General features: G+C 39.2%; 2 protein-coding genes across 2 annotated transcripts in view; both read left to right on the top strand.

Moving 5' to 3' along the window:
* LOC118768076 (zinc finger protein 239-like) overlaps positions 1 to 20,073 on the top strand; it is a 21,453-nt gene extending 1,380 nt beyond the window's left edge. The window contains exons 2-3 of the mRNA XM_036513872.1: positions 17,883 to 19,194; positions 19,790 to 20,073. Coding sequence (XP_036369765.1) covers positions 18,663 to 19,194; positions 19,790 to 20,073 — 816 coding nt within the window. The 5' untranslated portion in view covers positions 17,883 to 18,662. The remainder of the gene's footprint in view (positions 1 to 17,882; positions 19,195 to 19,789) is intronic.
* On the top strand, positions 2,561 to 3,989 carry LOC118768219 (zinc finger protein 436-like). Its single transcript, XM_036514327.1, has 2 exons — positions 2,561 to 2,972; positions 3,565 to 3,989. The coding sequence occupies exons 1-2, from the start codon at positions 2,717 to 2,719 to the stop codon at positions 3,666 to 3,668; spliced, it is 360 nt and encodes a 119-aa protein (XP_036370220.1). The 5' UTR covers positions 2,561 to 2,716; the 3' UTR covers positions 3,669 to 3,989.
* Positions 20,074 to 20,143: the final 70 nt, after the last annotated feature.

Genomic DNA, 20,143 nt, shown 5'->3' on the forward strand with positions numbered 1-20,143 from the left:
ATAGAATTATTAAAATTAAAATAACACTAAAATATCAATGACGTGTCGTTATTCTACCAATTATATATGTTCTTATTATTTTTTTGCAAGTTACTTAATCATGGATATTTTATTGTTATTTTAATTTTAATAATTCTATTATATGTAATTTTCTAGATGGTGTAATTTAATTGTTCATTTTGAAATGATAAAATGTGGGTTTTTTCTAATTTTTTAGATATATATATATTATATTGTGAAATTTGATTTAGTATTTCTATTATATGTAATTTTTTTCCCTGTGAGTTTGGATTTATATTCCCTCAAATAATTATTATATGTATGTATATATATATATATATATCATGGTGATCTATGTAAAGGGCATCTACACTGCTTTGCATAAAAAGCACCCATACATGTACCATGTGAAAAGATCTCAACACAGTCTCTTAAGTGGTTGGCGTTAAGAAGAGTGTCCAGCTGTAGAAAGCAATCTAAATCAGGCAGGAACTGGGGGCAGCACTCCTGTTTGCCAGCACAGGTCAAACCAACCAACCCAGGGAAGCATGGTAAATGGACATTAAATGTAGAAAGCTGTGCCAAAACTGACCTTGCCTGTGATCTTGCCACTTAAAATGTAGTCAATACACTCTGTAGTATGGTTGGTGTTAGGAAGAGCATCCAGCTTAAAATCTTAGCCAAAACAGACACACAAGTCTGGGGCAGTCTCCTGACTGACCACCTCCTACCAAACCATCCAGCAGATACTGGTATTGAAGGTGGACATTAAATGAAGGGGATCAGGAAACGAGAATCCTGGCAGTTTGCTGTGTTTGAAAAGACACATCAAGCTAAGTAAAAGCATGGTTGCCCTTGCATACAAGCTTGTCCCTTGCAACCCCCTCCAGCTGAGCATCCCTAATCCTGCCGGCTCATGGGTGCTGATACCACGTAAAAAGCACCCAGTGGTACTGCGTAATATCACCCAGTACATTGTGTAAAGGGTTTGTGTTAGAAAGGGCATCCAGCAATAGAAACTATTTTAAGATAGAGATGGGGCCTGATCAGCCCTTCAGCTGGTTAGCTCCTTTCAAATCATCCAACCCATGCCAGTGTGTAAAATGGAATTTAAATGATGATGAAGTAATAATTTTAAATTTATATATACACCTTATAGTATACCATTGCCTTTCTGAGCGAACGATTTGCCACAGATATCACAGTGATATGGCTTCTCACCTGTATGGACGCGTCTGTGCCTTGACAAGCCTTGATTTCGAGAGAATGATCTACCACAGGTATCACAATGATATGGCTTCTCTCCTATATGAATACGTCGGTGAGTGAGTAGGTTAGTTTTCCGAGAGAATAATTTACCACAGGTATCACAATCATATGATGTTTTGCCCTCTTCATTCTTTACATCATCAGATAAATCAATTATTTTAGATAGCCTTCTCACTGTATTTGGCTATCTGATGTCATCTACAGTATGGATATAAATGACACTGGATTTATTTGAGGAATTCCTTCATGTCAGTAGAGTTTAAAACATGAGAGAAAGAGAAAGAAAATAGAATTTCCAAGACTAGTATTCACTATGATTGTTTCAACCCATCGTGCATCTGTGCCTCGCAGGTGAGATTCTGTACGAACAGTTGTGGGGCATCCTTTGATGCAGACATGTCCCATCAGGTGACTTATCAAATGGTTCCTCGTATTTAAATTTCTGTTTTGCTTATTTCGATAAGATTTCGTTTTGGTATTTGGGACAAGTCAAGCTTCTTTCAGTTTCCATCAAACATGGCTTTGATTGGCCACTCTGGGACTGAACCCAGGACCATGTGGTTGGGAAGCCAACTTCTTACCACACAACCATCCCTGCACTTCTACAGCCATGTCTATATAAAAATGTAGTAAAACTTTCACTGCTTTAATCTCTCTAATTCCTAATTATCTTGTATGTTTTACACTGTTGTTTCTCTTTCGTTTCAGATTATCAGATGGCATCTGCTTCACAGGATTTTTACATAAGCAACGTCATTAGAATGGAAAGTCTTTTGAAGACCGAGCAAAGATGTTATACAAAACACATATAACCCTGTTTCTATAAATATTTACTGAATTACTGCAAAATATATCTTCTGAACTCTGACATATATGTTATGAAATTTCTCTTCTTTATTGTCTGGAATACACAGAAAATTATATTTGCATATTAATTAATCATTTAGCATTTAAACTAGCACAAATATTCTGACCTCTCACACTCACCCTGCAGTGTCAATTTAAACGTAAACAATCAAATCACTGAAGTCTCAAAGCTATGAGATAATCCATGATTAATTCAAAACAATATGAATAAATAAGCATTACATTTCACAAAGGAATCTCAATGCTAAACGGTTAAGCTGGCCATATTTTTGTGTGTTTTATATTCATACTAGCCAGATCCCACCCTACAAGGTCATTCTAAAAGTAAACAATCACAACATTGAAATCTGAACATGATAACATAATGAATGATTAATTCAGAAGAATTTCAATAAACATTCTATTTGACTGATTAATCTGAATGTTAAAGAGTTAAAGCAATTAAGAAGGCAGTTTGCAGCATCTTCAGATATTAACAAAGAACACTTTTGATGGAGATATATCAGTAGAAATATTTGTTCAGAGCAATATACGAGAAGAAGGAAAACCTTTGTGAACTGTGACAAGAGAAAGGAACATTATGGAAAATGAATTATTTAGGAGTGAAGTTGAATGTAAAAGAGAGTCTGAAGAAATTGATTTTTCTGATGAGGAAAAGAATGAAAAGGGCAAAACATCATTTGATTGTGATATCTGTGGCAAGTCGTTCTCTCGGAAAGCTAAGTTAGTCATTCACGAACGTACTCATACAGGAGAAAAACCATATCACTGTGAAATCTGTGACAAATCTTTTTCTCAAAACGATCACTTAACCAAGCACAAGCATGTTCATACAGGAGAAAAACCATATCACTGTGAAATCTGTGGTCAATCTTTCTCTCGAAACGATACCTTAACCAAGCACAGGCGTTTTCATACAGGAGAAAAACCATATCATTGTGATATCTCTGGTAAATCATTTTCTCAAAATAGTCAGCTGCTTAATCACTGATACATTCATACTGGCGGAAGAAACCATATCTCATGCGAAATCTGTGGTAAATCATTCTTTCAAAATAAAGGCGTGACTAATCACAGACACATTCATACAGGAGAGAAGCTGTAGCAATGTCATATCTGTGGTAAATTATTTTATGAAAATAGAATCTTAACTAATCAGATACATATTCACACAGATGAGAAGTCATATCATTGCGGTGTCTGTGGTAAGTCATTCTCTGATGGACCCAGCTTAACTGTTCGCAAATACATTCATTCAGGTGTGAAAACCATATCACTGTCAAATCTGTGGTAAATCCTTCTCTCAAAATGGTCGCGTAACTATTCACATACGCATTCATACAAGACAGAAGCCATATCACTGTGATATCTGTGGTAAATCATTCTCTACATGGAGTGCCTTATTTAAACACAAATACATTCATACAGGAGAAAAACCATATCATTGTGAAATCTGTGGTAAATCTTTCTCTCGAAACGATCACTTAACCAAGCACAAGCATGTTCATACAGACAGAGAACACATTTCATGAGGAATAGATTCATTTCCCAAGTTACAGACATTGTTTATGAGTTTTATTTTTCAAGCACAACATCCAAATTTTGAAAGTTTCTACTACCATAACAAATGCATCTGTGTCTTACCAAGAAGTTTATAAAGAGCAAAGGAATGCTTCTCAGTAAACAACTCTAGACTTGTTTCTTTGCTTGTGAATCAGTGGTCATGTCTACAAATGATGGTGTCCCTGAGTCTTTTCAAAGCGATTCAGAAAACAATTATAATAATAATATTTTATCTATTCTAAATGATCTTGACATTGTTTTTGACTTTACATAAAATATTCTTTACATTCTACTGTTGTTTTATTGTCATTTATTTACAAGTATTATAAATTTTATTGGTAAAATATTTTTCTAGGAATGAATTACAATTTATAACATTGCTTCTATGGGAAATTATTGCTTTGCTTTATGAGATTTCACTTATATATCAAGGCATTATTGTATCTGACATTATTTTGGCACAAGGCCAGCAATTTCAGGGGAAGGAGTAAGTTGAATAACCACATGGATCAGCATGTGTGCTTTTTACATGAACTAGCACAAAATCTTCTTACAGGGAGTGGCATTGCACGATATATCTATATATATAAAGCTGAAGTTGTCTGTGTGTGTGGCAGGTTTTGCAGCCTTCAACTAACACTATCTCTACCGAGACACTTTAGCGCAAGTTGACCAAAATTGAGAGGATGATAAAAGAAGGCTTGCTCTTCCTTCCGTAGAAGAAAAAATTCAAATCGCACCATGTCATCACCAAAAATTATTTATATCAATCAGATGCTTTTTATCTACAAAAATCCCTACTTTTTACGATTCTTTGACTGCTGTCTCGTCATTTTTCAGTGTATTTCAACCAGAAAAATGTTCACTTAAAGAGAATAACAAGCTACATAATGCAAAATTTTTACGTTTCTAAAATTCCAATTCTAAAGGGTCGAAAAGAAAACAAACTCGAGCAACACTGGGTGATACTTCTCGTATATCTCTATTTATAAAACTGAAAAAAAGTTTGTTTGACTCGACCACTTGGATCACTTTCAAGGCCACTACAATCCGTCAGATTAACTCCAAAAATTACAGGGACATATAAAATGAAGTGACGATGCCCGTGGGTTACGTTAGAAATCCCTATCTTAAAAGGTGTCGTTGCTAGGACCAAAAACCCACTTTGACAAGTCTACTCCCATTCTTTTACGTATCTGTCTTTCTCACTCACGCTATTTCCTCCCTTTCCTGTCTAACTCCCCTTCACATACCCTTTATAACTATGTCTGCACTCATAGAGAGAATTATCATCGCCACCACCAACACAATTATGAGAACAAATATGAATCAGATATTTATTGTGTTCATTTATATATGTGTGTGTTCGATATATAAATATGTATATATAATGTATATATCTGTATTTATGTATATTAAACTTTTTAATACTTTTTGATAGTTATATATATTTTTAAACAAATTATAAATATAATTTAATAATTTTTATTTTAAATTTTAATAGTTTAAATTTTTAAATTTTATATTTTCTATATTATATTTTTATTTTTATGTTTTTGTTTTGGGTTTTTCACTGTTTCATTTGCCTATTAGTGGTTTTTTATCTAATTTAATTTATATATATCATCATCATCATTTAGCGTCCGTTTTCCATGCTAGCATGGGTTGGACGGTTTAACTGGGTTCTGTGAAGCCGGAAGGCTTCATCAGGCCCAGTCAGATTTGGCAGCGTTTCTACGGCTGGATGCCCTTCCTAACGCCAACAACTCCGTGAGTGTAGTGGGTGCTTTTTACGTGCCACCTGCACAGGTGCCAGACAGAGCTGGCAAACGACCACGAACGGATGGTGTTTTTACGTGCCACCGGCACGGGGTCAGGCGAGGTTGGCAACGGACACGAACGGATGGTGCTTTTACGTGCTACCAGCACGGGGGCCAGGCGAGGCTGGCAACGGACACGAGCGGATGGTGCTTTTACGTGCCAACGGCATAGGGGCCAGGCGAGGCTGGCAACGGACAAATGATCGGATGGTTCGCTTAACCACAGCTGCAATTTCCACTGATGTTAATTTAGTTTGATTTTGACTGTTCTCACTGGTCTTGCCGGGTCTTCTCACGCACAGCATACTTCCATAGGTCTCGGTCTCTAGTCATTTCGTTGGTGAGACCTAAAGTTCGAAGGTCGTGCTTCACCACCTCGTCCCAGGTTTTCCTGTGTCTACCTCTTCCACAGGTTCCCTCAACTGCTAGAGTGTGGCACTTCTGCACACAACTATCTTCACCCATTCTCGTCACATGCCCATACCAGCGCAGACGTCTCTCTTGCACACCACAACTGATGCTTCTTAGGTCCAGCTTTTCTCTCAAGGTACTTACACTCTGTCGATTATGAACACTGACATTACACATCCATCGGAGCATACTGGCTTCATTTCTTGCGAGCTTACGCATATCCTCAGCAGTCACAGCCCATGTTTCACTACCATGTAGCATGACTGTACGTACACATGCATCATACAGTCTGCCTTTTACTCTGAGCGAGAGGCCTTTTGTCACCAGCACGGGTAAGAGCTCTCTAAACTTTGCCCAGGCTATTCTTACTCTAGAAGTTACACTTTCAGCACACCCAGGTAGCGGAAGCTATCAACTACTTCTAGTTTTTCTCCCTGGAACTAGGTAGACGTTGGTCTCTGCACATTTTCAGTGTTTATTGCTCCTGAGCATCTGCCACAGACAAAAACTATTTTCCTAGTTAGCCTTCCTTTGACATTGCTACACTTCTTATGTTTCCATAGCTTGCACTTGGTGCACCTTATAGAGTTTCTACCTACACATTTTTTACAGATCGAGCTGGGCCATCTACCTGAAGGGGTTTGTGACTTGTCTACTTTCCTACTTATTAGGACTTTGGTTTTGGCTAGATTGATTCTGAGGCCCTTCGATTCTAGACCTTGCTTCCACACCTGAAACTTCTACTCCAGTTCTGATAATGACTCAGCAATTAGAGCAAGGTCATCAGCATACAGGAGCTCCCAGGGGCATCCTGTCTTGAATTCCTCCGTTATTGCCTGGAGGACTATGATAAATAGGAGGGGACTGAGGACTGAACCTTGGTGGACCCCAACCTCTACCCGGAATTCTTCACTGTACTCGTTGCCAACCCTCACCTTACTAGCAGTGTCTCTGTACATGGCTCGCACAGCTCTAACTAACCATTCATCTATCCTTAGTTTCCTCATTGACCACCAGATAAGGGATCGGGGTACCCTGTCGATGGCTTTCTCCATGTCAACAAAAGCCAGGTACAGGGGCTTATCTTTGGCTAGGTATTTCTCCTGCAGCTGTCTTACCAGGAATATAGCATCAGTAGTACTTCTCCCTGGCACGAACCCAAACTGCATCTCATCTAAGCTAATTCTCTCTCTAATTAGTTGGGCTATAACCCTCTCCGTAACCTTCATTACCTGATCCAGCAGCTTGATACCCCTGTAGTTATTTGTATCTAGGGCGTCACCTTTACCTTTGTAGCAGTTGACTATTATGCTGCTACACCAGTCATTGGGTATGACTCCTTCGTGTATCACCTGGTTAACTATACGGGTGAGTAGGCTATAGCCGACACTACCAGATATTTTGAGCATCTCTGCAGTAATACCTGATGGGCCTGGGGCTTTCCCTGTTTTCATACTTCTAATTGCCTTAACTACTAAGGAACTGTCAACTCGAATTGCTGGTCCCTCTGTTGGGTCGACATTCGGCAGACTCTCTTTATCCCATTCATTTTCTTTATTCAGCAACCTTTCATAGTGGCATCTCCAAACCTCTCTCTTTGCATCCCCATTTAGCGCAAGTGAACTGTCATCCTTGCGAACACATTTCTCTCCTACCATGTCACGATTCTCTCTCACACACTGTCTTGCAACACGAAATACCTCAAATCTTTCATCCTCCCGGCGCAGGACATTAGCAAATTTTTTCTTATCTGCTTCCCCTCTGGCTAATACACCTGCCTCCTAGCTTCCCTTCTGGCAGTCTGATAAACTTCCCTGCTACCACCGTTCTTCCAGTCCTTCCAAGCCTTATATATATATAATTTGTATATATAATGCGTGCACACACACACACACACATATCATCATCATCATTTAGCGTCCGTTTTCCATGCTAGCATGGGTTGGACGGTTCAACTGGGGTCTGGGGAGCCCGAAGGCTGCACCAGGCCAGTCAGATCTGGCAGTGTTTCTACAGCTGGATGCCCTTCCTAATGCCAACCACTCCGAGAGTGTAGTGGGTGATTTTATGTGCCACCGACACAGGTGCCAGACGAGGCTGGCGAACGGCCACGCTTGGATGGTGTTTTTATGTGCCACCGACACAGGTGCCAGACGAGGCTGGCAGACGGCCACGCTCGGATGGTGTTTTTATGTGCCACCGACACAGGTGCCAGATGAGGCTGGCGGACGGCCACGATCGGATGGTGTTTGTTACGTCCCCAAAGCACGGAGGCCAGTCTATGCAGTACTGGCTACGGCCACGTTCGGATGATTTTCTTGTGTGCCACCGGCACTGGTACCACAAAGATACAAATTCCATTGATGTTCATCTATTTTGATTTGTTTTGATTTGATTTGATTTTCACTTGCCTCAACAGTCTTCACAAGTGTCACAAGAAGGAAGGTATGCACAGGTGGACTGACTACGTCCCAGGTAGGGGCCACGGGTTATGGCCTGACTAGTTTTGCCGGGTCTTCGGATGGTGTTTTTATGTGCCAGATGAGGCTGGCGAACGGCCACGATCGGATGGTGTTTGTTGCGTGCCCACAGCACGGAGGCCAGTCGATGCGGTACTGGCTACGGCCACGTTCGGATGGTTTTCTTGTGTGCCACCGGCACTGGTACCACAAGATACAAATTCCATTGATGTTCATCTATTTTGATTTGATTTGATTTGATTTTCACTTGCCTCAACAGGTCTTCACAAGTGTCACAAGAAGGAAGGAAGGTATGCACAGGTGGACTGACTACGTCCCAAGTAGGGGCCATGGGTTATGGCCTGACTAGTCTTGCCGGGTCTTCGGTTGGTGTTTTTATGTGCCACCGACACAGGTGCCAGATGAGGCTGGCGGACGGCCACGATCGGATGGTGTTTGTTATGTGCCCACATCACAGAGGCCAGTCGATGCGGTACTGGCTACGGCCATGTTCGGATGGTTTTCTTGTGTGCCACCGGTACTGGTACCACAAAGATACAAATTCCATTGATGTTCATCTATTTTGATTTGGTTTGATTTGATTTGATTTGATTTTGATTTTCACTTGCCTCAACAGGTCTACACAAGTGTCACACACTTGCCTCAACAGGTCTTCACAAGTGTCATAAGTAGGAAGGTATGCACAGGTGGACTGACTACGTCGCCGGGTCTTCGGATGGTGTTTTTATGTGCCACCGACACAGGTGCCAGATGAGGCTGGCGAACGGCCACGATCGGATATATATATATATATAATGTGTGCATTATGTGGTCGGTCGGTTGAGCTGAAAATATGCACACCTATGTTAAAAGTGCTGGCAAGTTTGCATGACAAATATTTTTTTCGTCAAATGAAAGGCGTGACCTCTAGGACAAAATTCCTCATCTTATAAAATGTGGCCCCAGTACACCCGAATGAAATCAGGTTATATTAACCAAAATGTGAAAAGGGGTCTAAATGGGGCTGGAAGGGGATTAAAATTTAAAGGAGCGGGTGTTTAGGAATTCTCTGTTACATCAAGCTAAAAAATTTGTGCCAGCCTTTTAATCGTCAATGTGTTGCCGTCCACGATGAAGAAGTTTTGAATGCTTGCCATGGTGAGTCTACTGTCATGAGAAAGAATCGCTTCAAAAATTGGTGTTTACCAATTTTCTTTTACATGGGTCTTTTTAGCAAGCACAGCAAACGTTCGCATTTTCTAAAGGTGACATATTACTAATTGGTCATTCATTCGTGGAAGTTGCTTTTGATATAATTGTTTCTTAAGGCGGCAAGCTGGCAGAAACGTTAGCACGCCGGGCGAAATACCTGCCCGTATTTCGTCTGTTTTTTATGTTCTGAGTTCAAATTCCGCCGAGCTAGACTTTGCCTTTCATGCTTTCGGGGTCGATAAATTAAGTACCAGTTGCGTACTGTGGTCGATCTAATCGACTGCCCCTCTCACTCCAAATTTCTGGCCTTGTGCCTAGAGTAGAAAAGGATATAATTGTTACCTCAGTTACCTGCTAGAAGCAAAGTTGTTATTAATAGACTTAATATTGGGGGTGTGGGGGAGATTAGTATCAACCTCTCTTTTCGATGGATCTTTATTTTGATTCCGAAGCAATGAAAGGTAAAATTGACATCGGCAGGATTTGATCTCAAAACGTAAAAAACCACAAGAAATACTGCATGGTGTAAATAGTTGCTGTTAATTTTGTTACGATGCTAAGATTTCGTTTCGGTATTTCAAGCAAACCATTACATGTTTTATATATTCCCCGTTTACGCAAATTTTGTAACGGTTCTTTTTAGGGTCAGATATTCTTTGATCTCGTCTAAAATTATCGACTTTTCTCGATGAATTTCTACTTTTGTATCAAAACTTTTGGGGGGAAAGACTATACGGAGGATAAGGAGTGATATTAAATGGTGAGTAAAGTAATAATTTCATTTTGTTTTTATATTAGACTGATGAAATGAGTTCCAGGCCTAAAAAACAAATAAGTTCTGGGGTCGATCCAGTCTCACTACTGATTCTTCAAGGCGATGCCCCAGCATGATGGCAGTCTAATGACAGAAATAAGTAAAAGATAGTAATAATAAGAAGCAGAATTATAATTATATATATATACACACACACAGTTGCAAAGTGCCCCTCCTCCTCGTCCACAGACGGTGATGAGTTGTCAAACATTTAAACCAAATTTTCTCAAGACAACTTGTCCGACCGCTCCATAGGCCTCCCCTTTGAGAAACACTGATTTAACCTAAATTAGGGACACCAGAAAAAGAAGAAATAAAGATAGACTTTTTTCTATTCCAAAGAAAAACGATTTTATTCACACAAATATGCAACCGAAGAGTTTAAAGTACCAGTAATTATAAGGCTGTTGACTGGGAGAACACAAACATGGTTTAAACAGTTCTTTTCATTAAAAAATAATTAAGCATGCCTATATTTCAATAAAACTTTTGGTTTTGTTAAACAAAGTTAAGGCAAAGAAGAAAAAACTTCTTGAGAAACGAAATGTATATATATATATATATATGAGAAATTAGAAAAGTACAACCTTTTATCAATTCAAAATGAACAATTAAATTACACCATCTAGAAAATTACGTATAATAAAAATATTAAAATTAAAATAACAATAAAATATCAATGACGTGTCATTATTCTACCAATTATGTATGTTTTTATTATTTTTTTTGCAAGTTACTTAATCTTGGATATTTTATGGTTATTTTAATTTTAATATTTCTATTTTATGTAGTTTTCGAGATGGTGTAATTTAATTGTTCATTTTGAATTGATAAAAGGTGGGGTTTTTTTAATGTATGTATATATATATATATATATGATATATATTTATCATGGTGATCTATGTAAAGGGCATCTATACTGCTCTGCATAGAAAGCTCCCATACAAGGACCATGTGAGAAGATCTCAACACAGTGTCTAAAGTGGTTGGCATTAAGAAGAGTGTCCAGCTGTAGAAAACCATCTAAATCAGGCAGGAACTGGGGGCAGCACCCCTGTTTGCTAGCACAGGTCAAACCAACCAACCCAGGGAAGCATCTACAACCATAACAAATGCATCTGTGTCTTACCAAGAAGTTTATAAAAAGCAAAGGAATGCTTCTCAGTAAACAACTCTAGACTTGTTTCTTGTGAATCAGTGGTCACGTCTACAAATGATGGTGTCCCTGAGTCTTTTCAAAGTGATTCAGAATACAATAGTAATAATAATATTTTGTCTATTCTAAATAATCTTGACATTGTTTTTGACTTTACATAAAATATTCTTTACATTCTACTGTTGTTTTATTGTCATTTATTTACAAGTATTATAAATTTTATTGGTAAAATATTTTTCTAGGAATGAATTTCAATTTATAACATTGCTTCTATGGGAAATTATTGCTTTGCTTTATGAGTTTTCACTTTAGGAGCAATCTCCAGGAAGAAATTAACTCATATATCAAGGCATTATTGTATTTGACATTATTTTGGCACAAGGCCAGCAATTTCAGGGGAAGGAGTAAGTTGAATAACCACATGGATCAGCATGTGTGCTTTTTACATGAACTAGCACAAATGCTTCTTACAGGGAGCTGCATTGCACGATATATCTATATATATAAAGCTGAAGTTGTCTCTGTGTGTGTGGCAGGTTTTGCAGCCTTCAACTAACACTATCTCTACCGAGACATTGTAGCGCAAGTTGACCAAAATTGAGAGTATGATAAAAGAAGGCTTGCTCTTCCTTCCGTAGAAGAAAAAATTGAAATCGCACCATGTCAACAACAAAAATTATTTAGATCAGAACGGTGCTTTTTTTCTATGAAAATCCCTATTTTTTACGATTCTTTGACTGCTGTGTCACCGTTTTTTGGTGTATTTCAACCAGAAAACTGTTCACTTTAAGAGAATAACAAGCTACATAATGCAAGATTTTTACTTTTCAAAAATTCCAATTCTAAAGGGTCAAAAAGAAAACAAATGCGAGCAACACTTGGCGATTCTTGTAGGATATATATATATATAGGGTCTTCACAAGTGTCACAAGCAGGAAGGTATGCACAGGTGGACTGACTACGTCCCAGAAAACAACTTCCGTCACCTTCCAGGGGGAAAAATTAGAAGTAGTTAATAGCTTCCGTTATCTAGGTGACCAAGTCAGTAGTGGGGGTGGGTGCGCTGAGAGTGTAACTGCTAGAATAAGAATAGCCTGGGCAAAGTTTAGGGAGCTCTTACCTCTGCTGGTGACTAAAGGCCTCTCGCTCAGAGTAAAAGGCAGACTGTATGATGCATGTGAACGAACTGCCATGCTACATGGCAGTGAAACATGGGCCGTGACTGCTGAGGACATGCGTAAGCTCATGAGGAATGAAGCCAGTATGCTCCGATGGATGTGTAATGTCAGTGTACTTACTCGACAGAGCGTTAGTTCCTTGAGAGAAATGTTGTACCTAAGAAGCATCAGTTGTGGTGTGCAAGAGAGACGATTGCGCTGGTATGGTCATGTGGCGAGAATGGATGAAGATAGGTGTGTGAGAAAGTGCCAATCCCTAGCAGTTGAGGAAACCCGTGGAAGAGGTAGACCCAGGAACACCTGGGACGAGGTGGTGAAGCACGACCTTCGAACGTTAGGTCTCACCATGGAAATGACTAGAGACCGAGACCTATGGAAGTATGCTGTGCATGAGAAGACCCGGCAAGACTAGGGAAGCCATAACCCTTGGCCCCTACCTGGGACGTAGTCAGTCCACCTGTGCATACCTTCCTGCTTGTGACACTTGTGAAGACCTGTTGAGGCAAGTGAAAATCAAATCAAATCAAATCAAACCAAATCAAAATAGATGAACATCAATGGAATTTGTATCCTTGTGGTACCAGTGCCGGTGGCACATAAGAAAACACCGAAAACACAACCCGAGCGTGGCCGTCTGCCAGCCTCGTCTGGCACCTGTGTCGGTGGCACATAAAAAACACCATCCGAGCGTGGCCGTCTGCCAGCCTCGTCTGGCACCTGTGTCGGTGGCACATAAAAAACACCATCCGAGCGTGGCCGTCTGCCAGCCTCGTCTGGCACCTGTGTCGGTGGCACATAAAAAACACCATCCGAGCGTGGCCGTCTGCCAGCCTCGTCTGGCACCTGTGTCGGTGGCACATAAAATCACCCACTACACTCTCGGAGTGGTTGGCGTTAGGAAGGGCATCCAGCTGTAGAAACACTGCCAGATCTGACTGGCCTGGTGCAGCCTTCGGGCTCCCCAGACCCCAGTTGAACCGTCCAACCCATGCTAGCATGGAAAGCGGACGTTAAACGATGATGATATATATATATATATGAAGTTATTATGTTACTTCTCATATATATTTGAAGGCGCATGACTCAATCGTGAGTTCAATTCCTGTCATCTTCATCACATTGAACAATGTTAAAGGTTAAAGGGTCAAAGCGAAATCCAGACACCTTTTCTCTACAAAACTACTTTAAAACGTTTTCCAATGGCTGAATGACGAAAAGTATTAATCTGGTTTCTGCCCTAAATATTCTGCTTAAGTAAGGATGCATCTTGTACACCAGCAAATACTCAGTGAAGTGCAAGTTAATTCGTAATTAGTCAACGCCGTTGCCAAACACTGAAGAATCTTGTTTAATAATTTGGCTAATTTAGTGAAATTCAAAAGTTACTCCAATATTGATTCGGTGTAAGGAATGGAAACCTACTTATTTCCCCTTTAATTTCTATTTACTTTCTTAAATCTCCCATACTGAAGGATTATGCTTATTAGAGCCATGCTATCCATGCCAACCATGTACAATTACTAACATTTTCTCACACTAAACCATCCCTCTTACTAAAAATATCCTTCTTGTAGAGGATGGGGTTTAGTCAACGGGTACTTATTTTATCGACCCCGAAACGATGAAAGGCACAATCGACTATAACGGAATTTGAACTGGGAACTGTGGGATGACGTCAGCGGCTAGGAAGCTGACCGGAAGAGGAAGGGCGCGCATAGGGTAGGGGCGATTGCGCACTTTTCGATCGGGGAAGTTGTGAGTGCAGGACGTGTCACTGCTTCGACCAGGTGAGGGATAGCAGCTGCTATTTTTAGCGTTTCGGGACGGGCCACGTGGAAGGGTACATTACCATCGGACAGATAAGGGTCAACGAAGAGAAGGTACGTGTCTTACTTCTAATCTCCCGCATTCATTACGAACGTAGCGACGGTCGAAATAGCGGTTAGCATTTCGTCCGGCGTGCTAACGATCCTGCCAGCTCGCCGCCCTGGAAAATAGATTAGATGCTTTGGGCAGATAGGTTGTCCAAGCGGTCACCCATCTAAGTACCCTGCAGGCTCGACATTGCTTCACTTCGGTGATCAGGCGAGACAAGGTGCAATCAGCATTATATGGCTGTACTAACAATATTAACAGTTTCAAAACATTCGCATTTTCTGAAGGTGGTAAAGTAGAGTTTGGTCAGTCGCTCGTAGAAGTTATTCTCCTTGATATAATTGTTTCTTCAGTTATCTGCTAGAAGCAAAGTTTTTATTAAAAGGCCTACTGATGGTGGTTTGGGGGACTTAGTAACTACCACCGACCTCTTGTTTTGACTGGGTCTTTATTTTATTCATCCCAAAGCAATGAAAGGTAAAATTGACATCGTTTGGATTTCGTTTCGGTAATTAAAGCAAACCAATGTATGTTTTATACATTCCCCTTTTTTATAAGTTTTTGTCAGTGATATTTCTGGTGTCAGATATTCTTTGATCTCGTCTGAAATTAATGATTTTTCTGGATGAATTTCTACTTTTGTATCAAAACTGAAGGGGAAAGGACTATTTCGAAGATAACGAGTGAGATTAAATTGTGAGTGAAGTAATAATTTCTTCTTATTTTATATTAAATTTCGTTTTCTCATTGTACAAACCTGTTTTAGTGGGAAATCTTAACAATATTCAAGATTTCTTTACATTTTCCCGATCATAATTGCTATTTGTAAACCTGCTGAAATTATGAAGATTAAGTTATTTATAGAAAAATACGTTTTTTTGAAATTTGCTACAAATACCATTCAGAATGTGTATATTAGAATTCTATCGGAATTTAATATGAAAATATAAATTTGGTGGGCCCGTACACATGAAAGTTGAAATTTTTAAAGAAATTCTGGATTTGTCTCAGTATGTATGTGTATTTGTGTCTTTGTGTTAGTGTTTCTTCCCCTCCCATTCCGCTTAACAAACGGTGTTGGTATATTTACATCCCTGGAACTTTCGGCAGCAGACTGATAAAATGAGTTCCAGGCATAAAAAAACAAATTTATATTTATATATATATATATATATATATATATATATATATTTATATTTATATATATATAAATATATATATCATGGTGATCTATGTAAAGGGCATCTATACTGCTCTGCATAAAAAGCACCCATTTAAGGACTATGTGAGAAGATCTCAATACAATCTTTAAAGTGTGTAGTGACGTGATTTTCCAGTGTGTTCACACGCAGCGTCATTCTTCAGTGTGCGTGTGCCGAGCTGGAACCTTCTGGAAAGGCCTAAGGAAGTTCCTTCATGCATATGCGCTAGAGACTGGGGAAGAAAATTCTATCACATTCCTTAAAAGCGTCGTTGATTTAAGACACGACTATTGAAGCGAAAGGACATGTTAAATGTGTGATTAGCCTATTCTCCTGTCCCAGACGCTTGGGATTTGACCTGCTCTGTTGCTGCTGAATTGGTTGTGAGGTTTATCTTACAAATGTAAGAACCAAGCTATATCGAACCAAGTGGATACCAATATACCAAGGTACTTCTTTTGTAAATAAGAAAATAAAGAGTCATATATACTTTTAAGGTTACGTTTTTGTTCCTGACTGGTAGTTTCTGGAAACTAAAGAAAGGAAATTGGTTGCACCCAAACAGTGTAAAGAATCAACCAGTTCCATTACAAGTGGTTGGCGTTAAGAAGAGTGTCCAGCTGTAGAAAGCAATCTAAATCAGGCGGGAACTGGGGGCAGCACCCCTGTTTGCCAGCACAGGTCAAACCAACCAACCCAGGGAAGCATGGTAAATGGACATTAAATGTAAAAAGCTGTGCCAAAACTGACCTTGCCTGTGATCTTTCCACTTAAAAAGTACTCCATACCCTCTGTAGTATGGTTGGTGTTAGGAAGAGCATCCAGCTGTAAAAGCTGAGCCAAAACAGACACACAAGTCTGGGGCAGTCTTCTGACTGACCACCTCCTACCAAAACATCCAGCAGATACTGGTATTGAAGGTGGACATTAAATGAAGGGGATCAGGAAACGAGAATCCTGGCAGTTTGCAGTGCTTGAAAAGACCCATCAAGCTAAGTAAAAGCATGGTTGCCCTTGCATACAAGCTTGTCCCTTGCAACCCCCTCCAGCAGAGCATCCCTAATCCTGCAGGATCATGGGTGCTGATACCACGTAAAAAGCACCCAGTGGTACTGCGTAATATCACCCAGTACATTCTGTAAAGGGTTTGTGTTAGAAAGGGCATCCAGCCATAGAAACTATTTTAAGATAGAGATGGGGCCTGATCAGCCCTTCAGCTGGTTAGCTCCTTTCAATTCATCCAACCCATGCCAGTGTGTAAAATGGAATTTAAATGATGATGAAGTAATAATTTTAAATTTATATATACACCTTATAGTATACCATTGCCTTTCTGAGCGAACAATTTGCCACAGATATCACAGTGATATGGCTTCTCACCTGTATGGACGCGTCTGTGCCTAGTCAAGCCTTGATTTCGAGAGAATGATCTACCACAGGTATCACAATGATATGGCTTCTCTCCTGTATGAATACGTCGGTGAGTGAGTAGGTTAGTTTTCCGAGAGAATAATTTACCACAGGTATCACAATCATATGATGTTTTGCCCTCTTCATTCTCTACATCATCAGATAAATCAATTATTTTAGATAGCCTTCCCACTGTATTTGGCTATCTGATGTCATCTACAGTATGGATATAAATGACACTGGATTTATTTGAGGAATTCCTTCATGTCAGTAGAGTTTGAAAAATGAGAGAAAGAGAAAGAAAATAGAATTTCCAAGACTAGTATTCACTATGATTGTTTCAACACATCGTGCATCTGTGCCTCGCAGGTGAGATTCTGTACGAACAGTTGTGGGGCATCCTTTCATGCAGACATGCTCATCAGGTGACTTATCAAATGGTTCCTCGTATTTAAATTTCTGTTTTGCTTATTTCAATTAGAATTCACAGGGCCACGTGGTTGGGAAGCTATCTTCTTACCACACAACCATCCCTGCACTTCTACAGCCATGTCTATATAAAAATGTAGTAAAGTTTCACTGCTTTAATCTCTCTAATTCCTAATTATCTTGTATGTTTTACACTGTTGTTTCTCTTTCGTTTCAGATTATCAGATGACATCTGCTTCACAGGATTTTTACATAAGCAACGTCATTAGAATGGAAAGTCTTTTGAAGACTGAGCAAAGATGTTATACAAAACACGTATAACCCTGTTTCTATAAATATTTATTGAATTACTGCAAAATATATCTGCTGAACTCTGACATATGTTATGAAATTTCTCTTCTTTATTGTCTGGAATACACAGAAAATTATATTTGCATCTTAATTAATCATTTAGCATTTAAACTAGCACAAATATTCTGGCAATTTTATGTTAAAACTGCCCACATCTGGCCTCTCACACTCACCCTGCAGTGTCAATTTAAACATAAACAATCAAATCACTGAAGTCTCAAAGCTATGAGATAATCCATGATTAATTCAAAACAATATGAATAAATAAGCATTACATTTCACAAAGGAATCTCAATGCTAAACGGTTAAACTGGCCATATTTTTGTGTGTTTTATATTCATACTAGCCAGATCCCACCCCTCACACCCACCCTACAAGGTCATTCTAAAAATAAACAATCACAACATTGAAATCTGAACGTGATAACATAATGAATGATTAATTCAGAAGAATTTCAATAAACATTCTATTTGACAGAGTAATCTGAATGTTAATGAGTTAAAGCAATTAAGAAGGCAGTTTGCAGCATCTTCAGATATTAACAAAGAACACTTTTGATGGAGATATATCAGTAGAAATATTTGTTCAGAGCAATATACGAGAAGAAGGAAAACCTTTGTGTACTGTGACGAGAGAAAGGAAAATTATGGAAAATAAATTATATTGGAGTGAAGTTGAAAGTAAAAGAGAGTCTGAAGAAATTGATTTTTCTGATGAGGAACAGAACGAAAAGGGCAAAACATCATTTGATTGTGATATCTGTGGCAAGTCATTCTCTCAGAAAGATAAGTTAGTCATTCTCGAATGTACTCATACAGGAGAAAAACCATATCACTGTGAAATCTGTGGTAAGTCTTTCTCTCAAAACGAAAACTTAACTAGGCACAAGAGTGGTGTTCACACAGGAGAAAAACCATATCACTGTGAAATCTGTGACAAATCTTTCTCTCGAAACGATCACTTAACCGTTCACAAGCATGTTCATACAGGAGGAAAACCATATCAGTGTGAAATCTGTGGTAAATCTTTCTCTCGAAACAATAACTTAACCAAGCACAAGCGTGTTCATACAGGAGAAAAACCATATCACTGTGAAATCTGTGGTAAATCTTTCTCTCGAAACGATCACTTAACCAAGCACAAGCATGTTCATACAGGAGAAAAACCATATCACTGTGAAATCTGTGGTAAATCTTTTTCTCAAAACAATAACTTAACCAAGCACAAGCGTGTTCATACAGGAGAAAAACCATATCACTGTGAAATCTGTGGTAAATCTTTCTCTCGAAACGATCACTTAACCAAGCACAAGCATGTTCATACAGGAGAAAAACCATATCACTGTGAAATCTGTGGTAAATCTTTTTCTCAAAACGATTGCTTAATCAAGCACAGGCGTGTTCATGCAGGAGAAAAACCATATCACTGTGAAATCTGTGGTAAATCTTTCTCTCAAAACAATACCTTAACCAAACACAAGCGTGTTCATACAGGAGAAAAACCATATCACTGTGAAATCTGTGGTAAATCTTTCTCTCGAAACGATACCTTAACCAAGCACAAGCGTGTTCATACATGAGAAAAACCATATCACTGTGAAATCTGGTAAATCTTTCTCTCGAAACGATTGCTTGACCAAGCACAAGCGTGTTCATGCAGGAGAATTACCACATCACTGTGAAATCTGTGGTAAATCTTTCTCTTTAAATGATAACTTAACCAAGCACAGGCGTGTTCATACTGGAGAAAAACCATATCACTGTGATATCTATAATAAATCCTTCTCTCGAAGTGATAGCTTGACTAAGCACATACGCATCCATACAGGTGAGAAGCCATACTACTGTGATATCTGTGGTAAATCCTTTTCTCAAAAAGATACCTTAACTAGGCACAAGATTAGTGTTCATACAGGAGAAAAACCATATCACTGTGAAATCTGTGACAATTCTTTCTCTCGAAATGATTGCTTAACCAGGCACAGGCATGTTCATACAGGAGAAAGTTGCGACACAGTCTCTAAAGTGGTGGGCGTTAAGAAGAGTGTCCAGCTGTAGAAAGCAATCTAAATCAGGCAGGAACTGGGTGCATCACTCCTGTTCGCCAGCACAGGTCAAACCAACCAAC

This window comes from Octopus sinensis, linkage group LG27, assembly GCF_006345805.1.
Source record: "Octopus sinensis linkage group LG27, ASM634580v1, whole genome shotgun sequence".
NCBI classification, from domain to species: Eukaryota; Metazoa; Mollusca; class Cephalopoda; order Octopoda; family Octopodidae; genus Octopus; species Octopus sinensis.

Coding starts and splice junctions, on each gene's coding strand:
- LOC118768219 (XM_036514327.1), top strand. CDS start 2,717: ATGGAAAATGAATTATTTAGGAGTGAAGTTGAATGTAAAAGAGAGTCT. Junction 2,973..3,564: donor GCACAAGCATGTTCATACAG/GAGAAAAACCAT, acceptor ACATTCATACAG/GAGAAAAACCATATCATTGT.